Consider the following 17,721-nt stretch of genomic DNA (forward strand, 5'->3'; position numbering starts at 1 on the left):
CCACCCCCAGTGACCCACTTCCTCTAGCAAAACTGTACTTCCTAAAAGTTCCACCACCTTTCCAAACAGTGGCACCAGCTAGGGATTAAGTGTTCAAATACGTGAGCCTATGAGAAACCTTTTTGCCTTCAATCCATAGCAAAAAGAATGCGTATCTTAAAAATCAATATTGAATGGTTAACACAGTGTTGTTTGAATATTTTATATGTGTATGCATATTTATGTGATTTATATAAATGATATTTTGCATTGTTTTACTCAAGACTTATTTGTGATTGAATTGATAACATTTGCATTTAAATAAATTTTTAAATATAGCAAGATCAACTTTACACCTGGGCTGCAGTTAGTCAACCCACACACTCGATGGATTACAACGAAGGGCAGTTTCCCAGGCGAGCACCATCTGTGTGGCCACTGTCGAGACATCCCGATGAAGAACACAGTCCCAAGGATGTGGAAACAGGTAGGAATGGGACAGCAAGCTCTCTGACATTCTGTAACACGACCGGTAGCCCCAGTGCTTGCTGGCTAATCGGCACCAGGCAGCCCTATTAAAAGCCCCCAGAAGCCGGAGACATCGGAGACTCTTAGCCCACGTTCAGAGCTGTCTAGGCAGAATGCACACAGTGGCGTGCTGGGATCCTTCAGTAGTCATTGTGTGTTTGCGGAAGCTTGACAACCTCTAGCTTCAGACCTCTAGCTGGAGCCACCACCAGCCTGAAGCTCTGTTTCCTGTTTGGCTAAGGGGACCCCCAAAGGACATTTTTCTCGGCTGCTCTCAGTGGATGGGTGGTGGCCCCCTAGTTTCTTTCTCCCCCACCCCCTCCTCCTCTTCCTCCTCCTCCTCCTCCTCCTCTTTTCTTCTCCTCCTCCTTTTTCTTCTCCTTCTCCTTCTTTTTCTTCTTCTTTTTTTTTGGCTTTCCAAGGTTGGATCTCACTCTAGCCCAGGCTGACCTGGTATTTACTATGGAGTCTCAGTGTGCCCTTGAACTCACAGTGATCCTCTTACCTCTGCCTCCTGCATGCTGGGATTAAAGGCGTGCATCACCACACCCGGCTGCATTCTTTTTTTTAATTTTTTAATTTTTATTTTATTTGAGAGAGACAGAGAAAGAGGCAGATAGATAGAGAGAGAATGGACATGCCAGGGCCTCCAGCCACTGCAAACAAACTCCAGATGCATGCACCACCTTGTGCCTCTGGCTTACGTGGGTCCTGGGGAATCGAGCCTTGAACCAGTGTCCTTAGGCTTCACAGGCAAGTGCTTAACTTGTAAGCCATCTCTCCAGCCCCTCTCTCTCTCTTTTTTTAACCTGTAGAAATAACTGGTAGAAACAAAATAGAGAACAAAAAATAAATCTTAGTTTTAAGTAATTTTAAAAATTATGCAGAATTCATAAATAGTCTCCTATTTTCTTTACAATTTTTCATGTCTCTCTGCTCCATTTGCTGTCTATCTCAAGATATTTTGTGTCACTGATTGATTCACCAGTTTTGAGATTAGCCTCAAAGTTATTTGGAGGAGTTTAGAATAGTGACAATTTCCAAGTCAGAATCTGGGTTATCATACAGTTGTGTTTGAAAACTTTATTGAGCTGGGTGTAGTATCACACACCTTTAATCCCAGCTCTCGGGAGGCAGAGGTAGGAGGATCGCCGTGAATTCGAGGCCACCCTGAGACTACATAGTGAATTCTAGGTCAGCCTGGGCTAGAGTGAGACCCTGCCTCAAAAAAACAAAACAAATCTTACTTACTTTTTTTTCTTTGGTTTTGTTGAGGTGCAGGCTCACTCTATCCCAGGCCGATCTGGAACTCACAATGTAATCTCAGGGTGTCCTGGAACTCACAGTGATCCTCCTACCTCTGCCTCCTGGAGAGCTGGAATTAAAAGGCATGCGCTACCATGCCTGGAAAAACTTTTTTGAATTTAGTTGCTCTCTTCCTCATTTATTCTTCGTCTTGACATCACAAATATCTGTCTCTATTTTGTTGGGTTATCAGATTTAATGAAAGACAGGTATGAGAAACTGAATTTGTTCTTTATTTTGTGATTTTTTTTTCCTTTTTTTTGGTTTTTCGAGGTAGGGTTTCACTCTAGCTCAGGCTGACCTGGAATTCACTATGTAGTCTCAGGGTGGCCTCAAACTCAAGGCGATCCTCTACCTCTGCCTCCCCAGTGCTGGGATTAAAGGCGTACGCCACCACGCCTGTCGCTCTAGCACAGGCTGACCTGGAATTCACTGTGTAATCTCAGGGTGGCCTTGAACTCAGCCTCCCAAATGCTGGGATTAAAGGAGTGTCCCACCACGCCCTGTGAGAAACTGAATTTGGAGTTGAGAAGTCTAAGAACATGGAGCTTCGGCTCTGTCACTGGAACAGTGACAATCTTATACAAATGTCCAAATGACTGGGCTCATTTCATCATCTCCAAAACGTTAATGGGAATAGCATCCACTCCACAGCACAGTTATAAGGGTCAGTGGTTCATGTAAAGCATGAGTGCAGGCCACCGCACCTGGATCAGCGTGTTTGCTCCCACTGTCGTATTATTGTTAAAGTCCCTTCCTTCTACGGTCCTCCCGAGTTTCCTTTAAAGTCACCCAGAGTGCAAGGTTTGCCAGACTTTTGCTTTCAGCTGCGCGCACAGAGCTCACCCTCCTGTTTGTATCCCCGCCTCTGGGCAAATGGACTTAATCTTCATCTCCTTCCGGCAGTACGCTGCAGACGACCTATTCTAGACCCTGCATCTTTCTTTTTAGATAGCCACTGCTTAGGACACTGCTTAGGATAGGCTAGGTGGGATACGGGACCAAAAGTTGAATCACAAATGAGAAACAAGGTCTAGAAAATGTGTTCCGTGTAGGACTGTTTATCACACCCCTCACAGAGAGCGCTTGACTGACATACAGGTCCTTGAAGCAAAGATCTTCAGAGGTGAGTTTGTACCTGGAAGACAAGTAAGCAAATACAAGAAAAAGTTAGAGAGAGGGAGAAGCCCGAGTCCTCACCACGGCAGCAGCCGCTGCTGCGCCTGTCTTAGCCCCGCCACGCTATCGTGGCCCAGATTGCGCTAAGTCACCGCTAAGTTCAAAGCATTCCGCAACAATGGCAAGGCAGGACCGGCGGAAATGGGCACCTGATTTCCTTGACAGACGTGGCACTGCTGTCTCAGCCAGGCAGCCAGTTTCTGTGTGGACATCCGTAGCAGCACTCAGAACCTGTCCCCGGCTGGCCGAGTCACTTGAAAGGAAGTGGAGAGATCAGTATTAAGGTCTGTGGGTGCAATAATCATTTCAAAACCCACTCATAAATGATGCCAAGTCAAAGCACCATGTACTCATGAAAAGGCAACATATTGTGAAATAAAGTACTTTTGAATTTCTTTTCTTCTAAAGAAATACAGAGCTCAAAGTTTTCTATCCGAGAACTTTTAATATATGAATTCGCAGCACTGTGTTTATGTCCCTACCCTTCTTCCCTGCTCCCATCCTCTGAGCACCCTCCTCTTCCAAGGTGGTTTCTCTCCTGTCCTGTTGTCTTTTCATCCTGCTAGTCCTCCATGTCGGAATGTTTTGGGCTCAGAACCATGCTGGTCTTGTGGAGCTACTGGTAACCACTGTGGGATCATGAATGCACTCATCAGTTCATGTTGGGAAGAGCTAAAAGTTTTTTTTTTTTTTTTTAATCTATCATCTATCTATCTATGTAACTATGCTATTAAATTTATGGCAAAAAATTATTGGTGTGAGGATCATAGGTGCAGACATCATACTATTAAGCAATTTCTTTCTTTCTTTCTTTCTTTCTTCCTTTCTTTCTTTTTCTTACTTTTTTTTTTTTTTTTTTTTTTGAGGTAGGTATTTGCTGTAGTGACCTAGAATTCTCTCTGTATTCCCAGGCTGGCCTCAGCTCAAGGTACTCCTCCTGCCTCTGCCTTATAAGTACTGGCAAGGCATGGCATGCTCAGCCCAAGACCCCCACTTTTTTTTTTTTTTTTTTTTTTGAGGTAGGGTTCCACTCTAGCTCAGGCTGACCTGGAATTCACTATGGAGCCTCAGGGTGGCCTCGAACTCATGGCAATCCTTCTACCTCTGCCTCCTGAGTGCTAGGATTAAAGGTATGTGCTACCACGTCCAGTTTCCAGCCCCTATTTTTACTTTTTAAAGTGTACATAGTAACTTTATTCTTTTTTTTTTTTTAATTTTAGAGAGAGACAGAGGGTGTAGCAGACAGTTTCAGGTTCTCAGAGATGAACTTCCAGAACAGGCACAGTTATGGAGGAAGGGATTTATTGAAGCTTACAGATCCAAGGGAAGTTCCATAATGGCAGAAGAAGCTGGCCTGCTTTCACAGGACCAAGCAGAGAGAGAGAAGCACAAGCCAAAAAGCCAAAAGCCAAAAAGCACAGCACACTTCAGAAACTCCAGCTAGGTACCCTTTGCATGTCTTCTTTTTTTTTTTTTGGTTTTTTGAGGTAGGGTCTTACTCTGGTCCAGGCTAAACTTCGCATATCTAAATTGAAATCTCAAACCTATCACCACACCTTAAGATCTGCCCAGTGACACTGCTTCAAGCCAGGTGGTACAGATGTACACTACAAACTAATAAAACACTGAATATATTGGGGGTCATCTATTCAAACTATCACAGAGGGAAAGAGAGAATTGGCTGCCAGGGTCTCAGCCACTGCAATTGAACTCCAGACACTTGTGCCACCTAGTGGGCATGTGCAACCTTGCACTTATGTCATCTTTGTGCATCTGGCTTACGTGGGATATGGAGAATTGAACATGGGTCCTTAGGTTTCACAGAAAGCACCTTAACCTCTAAGCTATATCTCCAGCTCTATTCCTTTTTTTTTTATTTTGAGGCAAGCCCCAAAGACTGGGCTTTTTATTTTAAATGTGAGATTGAGAGGGGGGTGGGGTGGGGAGAGAATTGGCACACAAGGGCCTCCTGCCACTGCAGTTGAACTCTGGACATATGCACCTCCTTGCATGCAGTGTGACCTTGTGTGCTTGCTTCACTGTGCATCTGGCTTACGTGGGACCTGGAGAGTCAAACATGAGTCCTTAGGCTTCACAAGCAAGCCCCTTAACTGCCTAGCCAGCTCTTCAGCCCTTTTTTCCTTTTAAAATATGCATTCCTAAAGATGATGTAGATAAGTAGAATATAACTTTTTTTTTTTTTTTTTTGAGATAGGGTCTTGCTGTAGTCCAAGCTGACCTGCAATTCACTATGTCTCAGGCTGGCCTCAAACTCACAGAGATCCTCCTACCTCTGTCTTCCAAGTGCTAGAATTAAAGGCATGTGCCACCACACCCAGCCCAAAAGTAATTTAAGTAAGCAAGTTCTTTTTATCCAATTGATCTATTCTGTACCTCAATACCCATAGAACATTCTTTTGTCCAGTGTGAGCTCATGGAGTTTGCTATAGCTTTTCTGCTCTTCTTTCATGACCTTCCTTCCATGGAGCAGTCTCCGTGGAAGTCATACCACCTCTCTCCTTCTCCGTTCAGCCAGCTAACTGTAAGGATGAGGATGTTGTGATCACTGGAAGTCCAACAGAGTCAAATGGGTAGAGTTGTGAACTCTGATAATGTAATTATTATCAGTAAACCAGTTACATCTCCTTAACTGCTAGTCACATATTATTGTCTAGACACCTCATAGTTAAAACAACTGGCTGCTAAACTGGGCGTGGTGGCACATGCCTTTAATCCCAGCACTCGGAGGCAGTGGTAGGAGGATCGCCGTGAGTTTGAGGCCACGCTGAGACTCCATAATGAATTCCTGGTCAGCCTGAGCTAGAGTGAGACCCTACCTCAAAAAACCAAAGGGGAAAAAAAAAAGAACAAAAAAACACAAAAACAAACACACAAAAAAAAACCCCACCAGCTGCAAAATGTGGCCTCTTTCCATTTGGGTTTACGATCAGTAGCTTTTTCTCTTTTGGAAAAAAAAAACAGTCTAGGATGTGTATTTTAGAACACCAAGAATACTTTTTTTAGCTTCCCTTTTTCTAGTTCTTTAAAAGATGTTAATAATTCACATGTCTAGCTACTTCATCATATATATATATCCCACCTTTATTTCCTTATATAGTGACAAAAATATTTGACTCTTCTTTGTATGAATTTATAGTACCTAAGCCAAGTTGAACTTTTTTTTGTTTTTGTTGTTGTTTTGTTTTTTGAGGTAGGGTCTCACTTTGGCCCAGGCTGATCTGGAATTCACTATGTAAACTCTGGGTGGCCTGGAACTCATGGTGATCCTCCTATTTCTGCATCCCCAGTGCTGGGATTAAAGGCGTGTGCCACCACGCCAGGCTCTAAGGTGAAGTTGTGATGCCTTGTTTCACCAGTGACAGGCCCCCAACAACATCTGGAAGTTTTGCTTCCTGTCTCCTTGTGCTTTGTTACTGTGAACTGTGTAAAATGCATCAGGGAAGCATGAAATCAGATTGGAAAGGAGTTAGTGAGGGCTGTGCTTCATGACTGTTGGTCATGGAAGCATCTGTAGGAACATAACCTTAAACTGGGTGTGGTGGTGCACGCCTTTAATCCCAGCACTGGGTTGGGGGGGGCAGAGGTAGGAGGATCACTGTGAGTTCAAAGCCACCCTGAGACTACATTGTGAATTCCAGGTCAGTCTGGGTTAGAGCAAGACCCTACCTCAAAAAAAACCAAAAACAACAACAACAACAACAAAAAGACGACAACCTTTTCATCTATCTACATTTTATTTTTTTATTTTATTTTTTTTGGTTTTGGTTTTCTTTGAGGTAGGGTTCCGCAGTAGCCGAGGCTGACCTGGAATTCGCTATGCAGTCTCAAGGTGGCCTCAATCTCGCAGTGGTCCACCTGCCTCTGTCTCCTGAGTCCTGGAATTAAAGGCATGCGCCACCACGCCTGGCCATTTATCTTGTCTTTATCATATCTCTCACTCTTAGTCAACAAAGTGGTTGAAATTTTGACCAAAGCAATGAGTCAGGAAAACAAAATAATGACAACAATAATAACAGTAATACAAATAGAGCTAGAGAGATGGCTCATCAGTGAAAGGCGCTTGTGTTGCAAAGCCTGCTGACCAGGTTTGATTTCAAGTACCTGCTAAAAGCCAGGTACACGGAGTGCTGGGAGCATAGCTCTAAAGCTTGTTTGCAGTGGTAAGAAGCCCTGTTGTGCCCATTCTGTCACTAACTCTCTCCATTATCTCTCAAGAAAATAAATCATCCCTATTTGCAGACTTAAAAAAGATCCTAAAGACTGTACTTGAAAATTCTTACAAATAATCAACACTTTCAGGAAAGTAACAGAGAGGAAATAAACATAAAACTATCAATAATGAATTTGTCAAGAAAGAATTCAGGAAAATAATGCCATTCATCTGCACTTGGAAGAAATATGAATGCCTCAGAATAAACCTAATCAAAGAGGTGAAGGACATTCAGTGAAGACTATAAGTTAGAGAAGAATGAAGACGTTAAAAGATGAACAAGCTGTGCGTGGTGGCACACGCCTTTAATCCCAGCACTCGGGAGGCTGAGGTAGGAGGATTGCCATGAGTTCGAGGCCACCCTGAGAGTGAAGAGTGAATTTCTGGCTGGGATAGAGTGAGACCCTACCTTGAAAAACCAAAAAAATAAAAATAAAAATAAAAATAAATAAATAAATAAAATAAAATAAAATAAAATAAAAAAGATGACCAGACCCCCCCATAGCCATGCTTCAGAAGAATTAATATTTTGGAAATGTCTGTATTATCAAGCAATGGTTACAAATGTAATGCAATGTCCATCAGAATTCCAGTCACACCCATTACAGAAAGAGAAAACAAAACTGTCCTAAGTTTCATATTGAAATACAAAAGATCCAAATATCCAAAGCCATCCTAAATAAATGCAAAGCTGAGGTTATAGCAGTACCTAATTTAACACTGTACACAAAACCATATTAACAAAACAAGGATATTACTGTCACAAAAAGACATGTAGACAAATGAAATCTGGTAGGCTAGGTACCCAGAAATAGACTCACATAGCTGCAGCAACCTAAATTTTGACAAGATGTGAAAACATCCATTGGAGGGCTGAGGAGATGGCTTGGTTGGTATAGTTCTTACTGTGTAAGAATGAGGATCTGAGTTTGCATTCCCGGAACCATGCATGGCAGAGCACATCTCTAATCTCAGTACTGGGGAGGCGGAGATGGGAGGATCCTTAAGTCTTGTTGGCTTGCTAGTCCAGCTGAATTAGTGAGCTCCAGGTTCATTAAAAAAAAAAACCTTGTTTCGAAAAATAAGGCAAGCTGGGTGTGGTGGTGCATGCTTTTTATCCCAGCACTCAAGAGGCAGAGGTAGGAGGATTGCCATGAGTTTGAGTCTAACCTGAGACTCCATAATGAATGCCAGGTCAGCCTGAGCTAGAGTGAGACCCTGCCTCAAAAAAACAATCCCCCCACCCCCCGCAAATAAGGCGGAGGTTCCGGAGAAATGGCCAGTGGTTGAAAGGCTTGCAAAATCTAACGACTCAGGTTTAATTCCCCAGCACTCATGCAAAATCAGACGCTCAAAGTGTTGCATGCAACTGGAGTTTGTTTGCAGTGGCAGGATGTCCTGATGCACCCACACACAGTCTCCATCTGTCTGTCTGTAACTCTTTCCAATAATAAATAAATAAACAATTCATTCCTAAGGTTTGAAGAATAAAATAAGATGGAGAGCAATTGAGCAAGATGCCCAACATCACCTTCTAGCTTCCACACACACGCACATATGCTCCCGTACATACACAAGTGTATGTGTGAATACGCTGGAGAAAACCATCTCCCTTCTCCCTGCTGGGCATGGTGGCACATGCCTTTAATCTCAGCACTCAGGAGGTAGAGGTAGGAGGATTGCAGTGAGTTCGAGGCCACCCTGAGAATACAGAGTGAATTCCAGGTTAGCCTGGATTAGAGGGAGACCCTACCTCAAAAAACCAAAAAAAAAAAAAAAGAGAGAGAGAGAGAGAGAGAGAAACAGCTCCTTGAAAAATGGTGATGGGAAAATCTGGATATCTAGATGTTACTTAATTAAACTTGATCTCTATATCTCACCTTACACAAAACTCCTTTCAAGTTGAATCACAAACTTTAATGTTAGACCCCAAACTTTTGAAATTATTAGAGGAAAACATTTTATCATATAAGTATAGGCAAAGACTTTGAAAAAAGCATTTCAGTAACTTAAAATGGAAAAGTGTGAATTAACAAGTGGTGTTACAAGAAATTATAAATCTCCATATCAAAGAAAATATTAAGCAGAATGAGGAGACAGTCTAAGAAACAGGTGACAGTTTTTACTGCCTCTATATCTGACAAGGATTAGTATCTAGAATATATAAAGAACTCAAAAAATTAAACACTAAAAACAAAATAAATCATTCAATCAGTAAATAGGCAAACAAATTAAGTAGTCTTTACAATATGAAGTAGAAATAACCAATAAGTATTTGAAATAGGTCAATATATAAATTTAGCCATAAGGGAGATGCAAATCAAAACTACATTTATATTTCAGTTTCTCCCCAGGCAGAGTGAAGCTCTAAGCAGACAATGAAAAGAGGACTGGGAATGATGGCACCGGCCTGTGATCCTGTTACTCTGGAGTCAGAAGCAGGAGGATCTCTGTAAGGTTGGAGGCCAGTCTGGTCTACATAGCAAGTTCCAGGCCAGCCAAGACTATGTAGCAAGACCTTGTCTCAAAAAAGAAAAGTGGCGTTGGGGGGAAGTTAGGGAAATGGCTTTGTGGTTAAGGTGTTTGCCTGCAAAGTCAAAGGACCCTGGTTGGATTCCTCAGAACCCACATAAGCCAGATGCCCAAGGGGCTGCATGCATCTGGAGTGCCTTTGCAGTGGCTGGAAGCCCTGGTGTGCCCATTCCATCTCTCTCTCTCTTCCTTTCTCTTTTGCTCTCAAATAAATGAATAAATAAATAAAAATTTAAAAAGAAAGAGAAAGAAAGCAAAAAAGAAGAAAGAAGGAAGGAAGGATGCTTGTAAGCATGTAGAGATGTAGAGAGAGAAAAGGAACCCGTATATACTGGTAGTGGGAATGTAACCAGACATTTCTGCTGTGGAATTTGTTATGTAAGTTACTCCAAGACTTAAAGTAGAGTAAGCATAAGATCCAGCTCCACCCGTCCTGAGTGTAGACCCAAAGGGTTCTAAGTCAGCATGCCACAGAGATCCTGCACATCCATGTTTACTTTTATGCTACTTACAGTAGCCAAGTTATTGAAGCAGATGAGATTACTCTCTGCAGATGACTGGATAAACAGAATGTGGTGCATACACACAATGGGGCTCTATTGATCTGTAAAGAAGAATAAAGTCATGCCATTTCTGGTTGGAATACATGGAATTATAATCACCTTATTTTATGTATTTATTCATTCATTTATTTATGGGGGATGCGTGCACCAGCACCTCTAGCTGCTGCAAATGAACTCCAGATGCATGTGCCCGCTTGTGCATCTGGCTTACATGGGTACTGGGGAATTGAACCTGGGTCCTTAGGCTTTGCAGGTAAATGCCTTAATCGCTAAGCCATCTCTACAGTCCAGATCATCTTATTTTAAGCAAAATCTGCCACCCTCAGACAAATATTGCATGTTTTATTATATATGGAATCTAGATTTGATATGTAATATATGGACATATACATGTAGGGCCATGAAAATAGGGGAATATTTTTTGGAAAAGAAAGGAACTAAAATGACAGGGAAGGGGGCAATGAAAGGTAATGAGTGGCAAGGACAAATGCCATGTTTTCTTTCATGTGGAATATAGATTTATATGTGTGTATTTGTAAATAGATAAATAAATAATTTCTGGATGTGGTGGCACATGCTTTAATCCCAGCACTCGGGAGGCAGAGATAGGATGATCACCATGAGTTCAAGGCCACCCTGAGACTACATAGTGAACTCCACATCAGCCTGGGCTATAGAGACTCTACCTTAGAAAACCAAAAAAAAAAAAAAAAAAAAAAGAAATAATAAATAAAAATGATTAAGATATAAAAAAGAAAGAGATAAGTGAAAGGATATGGCATGGTGAATTCCATCGGGATTAAGTGTATTACATAGAGGGAAGCTGAGCATCTGAGTTTGGAATTTGGAATATTTAGCTGACAATCCTTACGCTGGCGTGGTGCTGCACGCCTTTAATTGCAGCACTTGGGAGGCAGAAGTAGGAGGATCACCATGAGCTCAAGGCCACCCTGAGACTACATAGTAAATTTCCAGGTCAACCTGGACTAGACAGAGACTCTACTTTGGAAACATCCCCTCACCCCCCCCCCCAAAAAAAAAAAAAAAAAACAGAAAAGAAACGTTATTTAGTAGTTACTTTGTTTTGGTACACTGTGATTGTTATTAACCACTGTACTGGAAGGTTGTCTTCTTGCACATTTCACCAGGTCAAGAGGAAGAGCTAGGAATGTGGTTCCATGGATAGAGTTCCTGCCTACCTTGTACAGTGTCAGTGGTTCCCCAATACCACAGTCCCTTCAGAATGTGCAGGCAGGAGTTTGAGAAGCTTAGGGTCACCCTCAACTGGCATATCAAGTTTGAGGTCAGAATGAAACAAAACAAAGCCAAAATATGTGACGTAGAATTTTGTCTTGGAGGACGGCTCCACAGTGAAAGGCGCTTGCTTATGCAAAGCCTGCTGACCAGGGTTCAATTCCCAGTGCCCACAAAGCCAGATGCACAGATGGTGTATGCATGTGGAGTTCATTTGCAGTGGCATGAGGCTCTGCATGTCCATACACTCCATTTCTGCTTGCAAATAATAAGTAAGTAAATAAATAATATTTTTAGACGGGTGAGGTATGCCTTTAATCCCAACACTTGGGAGGCAGAGGTAGGAGGATTGCTATAATTTAGATGCCAGCCTGGGACTATAAAGTGGGCTATAGTATGACTCTATCTTGAAAACAAACAAACAACAAAAAACAGTTTTTTTTTTTTTTTAAGGATAGGAAGTCTTCTGTACAGTTCTTTAAAAAATATATCCACCCCCTTCTCCCTCATATAGGGATCCTAGGTACAGATGATTGGGCTTCTGCGTGAGAAGGAAAATACTTAGTAGCAGAGGCCAGTAAGTTAAAAAGGAGATGTAAAGGGAAGAGAAAGGAAGGGAGGAGGGTACTTAATAGATTGGTATTGTAACTACAATAATTGAGATAGGGAGGTAATATGATGGAGAATGAAATTTCAAGGGGGAAAGTGCAGGGGGGGAGGGAGGGTATTACCATGGGATATTTTTTATAATCATGGAAAATGTTAATAAAAATTGTGAAAAAATATACATCCACCCCCACCAAGAAAGGGTCTCACTCTAGCCCAGGCTGACCTGGAACTCACTATGTAGTCTCAGGCTGGCCTTGAACTCATAGTGCTCTTTCTACCTTTGCTTTTTAAGAATACTTTTTCTTATTTATTTGTTGTTCACTGCCATTCTCCCTTCACGTTTCTTGAGTTTGCGAAGAGCTCCAGTGTGAGTGGAAAATGCCCTCACCTGGCTTTTCCTGTGGCTCAAGCCAAGCCTGGACACTGTGGCCTTGCGGACCTGGCGCCGCTGCTGCTGGAGCCACTTTGGCCAGCCTGTGCGGGCTCTGGGTGCTCTGGATCTCTCCTACTTCTCTGCTGCCTATTTAATTTCTTATATACCTCACTTTTTAGTGAAAGTATGTATTTTACTGTTTTCTTTGGGGGGGGGGGCTTTGTCTCCCCTAGGCTGCTTTGGTATGGTTCCTACACAGCCATCTTAACCGGGACTCCCTGCTTATTTATTTGTGAGAAGAGAGAGATAGAAGAGAGGCTCGCCAGGGCCTCCAGCCACTGCAAACAAACTCCAGATGCATGCACCCTTTTGTGCATCTGGCTGTATGTGGGTGCTGTGGAATCAAACCTGGGTAGTTAGGCTTTGCAGGCAAGTGTCTTAACCACTGAGCAATCTCTCCAAACCCCTTATTTATTATTTATTATGGTGGTGCATGCCTTTAATCCCAGCACTCAGGAGGCAGAAGTAGGAGGATTGCTGTGAGTTCAAGTCCAGCCTGAGACTACATAGTGAATTCCAGGTCAGCCTGAACTAGAGCAAGAGAGAGGGAGAGAATGGGTGCACTAGTGCCTCTAGCCCCTGCAAGAGAACACCAGATGCATGTGTCACCTTGTGCGTCTAGCTTACATGGGTCCTGGGGAATTGACCCAGGTCATTTGGCTTTGCAGGCAAGTACTGTGGTTGCTGAGCCTTCTCTCCAGCCCCATTATATACATTTCTAATAATAATAATAGTAGTAGTAGTAGTGAGGATAATAAAATATTAGTGCCTGACTATGAGTTCTATTTTTTCCCCGATTGCATCATTTTGATGAAAGAAGCAGTTTCATGCGTGTGTAAAAGACCAGGACTTGTCGGGAATCTCAGAGGGCAAGGGGAAGTTGTAACTGATGAAATAGGACAGATGGCAAGGATGTTCTAGATTTAGGGTTTGCTTTAGTAATCGTTGACTAGCTTTGAAACGAAAGATCTCTAAATGTGGCTGATTCTGGTGTTGTGTTCTGAGCAGAGGAGTCTCGTTTTAATTAGCTTGGTGAATTTCAGCATTGTCGGGAACAGTGGTGGTGATTTCGGACCACTCATTTGTGGTTTTTTCTTTCTTTCTTTCTTTCTTTCTTTCTTTCTTTCTTTCTTTCTTTCTTTCTTTCTTTTTTTTTTGGTTTTTCACAGTAGGGTCTCTAGCTCAGGCTGACCTGGAATTCACTATGTAGTCTCAGGATGGCCTTGAACTCACGGCTATGCTCCTACCTCTGCTTCCAAGTGCTGGGATTAAAGGTGTGTGCCACCATGCCCAGTTTATTTGTGTTTTATTGCCAACATAACATTTGTTGTTCACTTTTATTTTGAAAGATACTCTTAGCTGAAGTTTAGAAAATTCCATAGGTAGTTATCTACCCTACCTCATAAAATTCTTACTCTCTCTTTTCTTAATCAGGTTACCCATTTTTAATGGTAATACTCAGTTTCTTGGCTTTTTCTTTCTTTGGATGTTCCTTCTATTCTTTTTTTTATATTTTATTTTTAGTTATTTGAAAGAGAAAGAGGCATATAGAGAGATATGAGAGAGAATGGGCACATCGGGGCCTCCAGATGCTGCAAACAAACTCCAGACCCATGTGCCACCTTGTGCATCTGGCTTACATGGGTCCTGGGGAATCGAACCTGGGTCCTTTGGCTTTGCAGGCTCCAGCCCCTATTTGTCTTTTTTTTATTTTTAAATTTTTATTAACATTTTCCATGATTATAAAAAAAATATCCCATGGTAATTCCCCCCCACACACACTTTCCCCTTTGAAATTCCATTCTCCATCATATTACCTCCCCAACTCAATCCTTTTATTCTTTGATGCTTACGTTCTCAGTACATATTCTAAGCACTCTTGCTTGGGTTTTGTTCCTTTTTTGTTTGTTTGTTTTTTCAAGGTAGGGTCTTACTCTAGACCATGCTGACCTGGAATTCACTATGTAGTCTCAGGGTGTCCTCAAATTCATGGTGATCCTACTACCTCTGCCTCCCAAGTGCTGGGATTAAAGACTTGCACCACCATATGCCCAGAACTTTGGGGAAATCTTGTCAATCCAAATGATAGCATGGAGTGCGAGAGATAGCAGGTGCTTAGGCAAGTGACTGTCCACGCTGTGCAGGACTTGAACTTAGGGAATGCTGGGGAGGTGTGAGGATGCCACTCTAAACAGAGTTCCTGGAGAAGGGGCCCAGGAATCAAGGAGGGTTGGCAAGCAAGTATCAGGAACTCTTTTGGGCAGAGACCACAGTCACCTTGAGGTGGCTCTTGAGGTCTGGTGGAAGAAGACAGGTCTGGTGTGTTAAAAAACGACAAGCGAACTGGTTGGGGTTGGTGCGGGACTGGAGCCTGGTGAGCTACGGGGGAAAGGCGGTGGTAGGTGGAGAGGTTAAGGGACAGAATCAGTGAAACAAGGCCAGTGTACCTATGTCAGGACTGTGACATTCATACAAGTACAATGAAACCTTTCAGTGTCGCTGGGTGTGGTAGCACATGCCTTTAATTCCAGAAGATGGCAGTGAGTTGGAGGCCAGCCTGAGCTACTTAGTGAGCTCAAGGTCAGCCCGCGCTAGAGTAAAAACCTGTTTCAAAACACAACAGCTGGGCTGGAAAGATGGCTTAGCAGTTAAGTGCTTGTCTGTAAAGCCCAAGGACCCACATTAGCTAGTTGCACAAGAGGCACACACATCTGGAGTTTGTTTGCAGTGGCTGGAAGCCCTGGCATGCCCATTCTCTCTCTATCTGTCTCTTTCTCTCTCTCTTTCTCTCTCTGCCTCTTTCTCTCTCCCTCTCTGCCACTCTCAAATAAATAAATAAAAATGAACAAAAATTTTAAAAAACAACAACAACAGCTTTCAATGTATGTAGCCTCACAGTGTGTGACGCTGTTTAAATGCAGTTTGTGTTTCTGTAGCATTGTCATAGGCATTGGTCAGCATGCTGCTCAGTTGGGATGCTGAAACCATGAACTGATGGCTCCGCCCTGCTGCAGTGTCTAGTCACATGCCCGTGAGAGGGAAGCAGTGTGATACACAAGACACATAAACTCTTGTGTTCATCTTGCCACCAACTGCCTGTTGGAGGCTCGAGGCTTCTCATCTGTAGAATGCAGCGGGTGATGAGATAGTGGTCCTCAGACTCTGAGCCCTGTAACACTGTGGATTCCTGATGGCCCTTGCACTTTGATTTTTATAGTCTTAAATTTACATGCAAACTTCACTTGGAAGAAAGTTCCCTTGAGCTTAAGCAAAAAACTACAAAAAGTCCCAGACTTTGTTATTCCTTAGGTTACCCAGTGTGGCAATTTTGCTGTATCATAGAATTTACAGTCAACAAAAGAACTGAAAGCAGAAAATGTCTTCAGAATCCCTTATCATACTCTTGCCTCTTGGTGGCAGTATTCATTCTCCCTCTCTCTCTCTCTCTCTCTCTCTCTCTCTCTCTCTCTCTCTCTCTGTCTCTCTCACTTGCTCATTGAAATCAGAAGGGAAATTTCAATGATTAAAACTTGAAATTCCATCCTTCAAAATTGACGTGACTTCCATCATGTACAAACTTTAGCTCAGTGAGTAATATGAGTGAGTCTTAGTAGGGAATTTCTGGAACAATATAGAGCAATTGAGAAAAAATAGTGTTACATAGATAAGAACATAGTTTTAAAAATAATTAATGGCATACTTTTGTTATTGTGTGTGTGTTTTATACTGAAAAGCAATCATATTCTCACAGTGCATTAATATAATTGAAAGAGAGACTGGATGCTTTAGGTACTTATGGTTAAAGATATACCTTAGTAAAAATTTTATTTTATTTTATTTTATTTCAAGGTAGGGTCTCGCTCTAGCCCAGGCTGAGCTGGAATTCACTATGTAGTCTCAGGCTGGCCTAGAACTCACAGCAAGCCTCCTACCTCTGCCTCCCAAGTGCTAGGATTAAAGGTGTATGCCACCACACCCAGCTGAAATTTTTATTTTTTGACTGAGGAAATGTGAAGATTTGTCCTTTAACATACTAACTGACTGCTTTCTTTCAAATCTAGAACTTCAAGCCTCTGCTTTGGAAAGTACGGAAAAAGGCTCAAGTGCTATCCTTCAGGTAAGAAGGGCGTATTAGGATGCCAAGTACTAGTTTATCACATTTGTCTTAAAGTTGGTACAGGCCTGTGATTGATCTGCCTGTCTGTGCAGATGGCTGGACTTGCCTCTGTTAGCCTGAGCTACAGCGGAGCTCGACGATGTTGTCTTCCACTTATAGTTTAAGAGCAGTTCAGCCTACAAGTGACACCGACTATGCACACCTCTTTTCCCCCTCCTTCCCTTCTTCTTCTTCCCTCCTCCTTCTCTGTCTTCTTTCTTTTTATAAAATATTTCCTTTATTTATTTGAGAGAGGGTGAAGGAGAAATAGAAAGAAATGAGCCATCTTGTGCATCTGGCTTTCTATGGTACCCAGAATTAAACTAAGGTTACTGGACTTTGTAGGCAAGCGCCTTAATGTCTAAGCTGCCTCTGCAGCTCAAGTATCAGCTCTTCTATGTCCCGTTGTGGAGTTGGTCTCAATGACAGCTTTCTCCAGCAGGAAATTCTGGCTATTCCAGAAAATGTGTGGGATGAGATGTGCCCAGTCAAATAATCCCAGGGGTACTCTTTACAATATTGTCATTGTGTTTCCAAAATCAAGTGAGTTGCATCTCTACTATGTTGTGAGTGGGACCCAAGGATCTGTTCTTGGCTGTCAATGGTTGTATCACTGAGCACTTAAGATTCTCTACCCCCTTGCATGTGTATGTGTGAGTCACATATTTGTGGGTGTACTTGTGTGTGGGGGTACACATGAACATGTGTGCTTATGTGAATGGAGCCCAGGGGTCTTCATCAGGTGTTTTTCTCAGCTGTTCAGGTTTTTAAAAATATTTTTTAACATTTTATTTATTTATTTGAGAGGGGTTTGGAGAGAGGCAGATAGAGAAGGGGCACACCAGGTCTACTAACTACTGCGAATGAACTCCAGATACATGTGGCACCTTGCCCATCTGGCTTACCTGAGTCCTGGGGAATTGAACCTGGGTCCTTAGTCTTTGCAGTGCCT

The 17,721-nt window shown here is 42.5% G+C and overlaps 1 protein-coding gene across 1 annotated transcript in view; it reads left to right on the top strand.

The window, feature by feature from the left end:
• Fmn2 (formin 2) overlaps window positions 1–17,721 on the top strand; it is a 389,007-nt gene that overhangs the window by 93,801 nt on the left and 277,485 nt on the right. Inside the window, exons 3-4 of the mRNA XM_045142437.1 lie at window positions 319–466; window positions 16,675–16,730. Coding sequence (XP_044998372.1) covers window positions 319–466; window positions 16,675–16,730 — 204 coding nt within the window. The remainder of the gene's footprint in view (window positions 1–318; window positions 467–16,674; window positions 16,731–17,721) is intronic.

This window comes from Jaculus jaculus, chromosome 1 (genome assembly GCF_020740685.1).
Source record: "Jaculus jaculus isolate mJacJac1 chromosome 1, mJacJac1.mat.Y.cur, whole genome shotgun sequence".
Lineage (NCBI taxonomy): Eukaryota > Metazoa > Chordata > Mammalia > Rodentia > Dipodidae > Jaculus > Jaculus jaculus.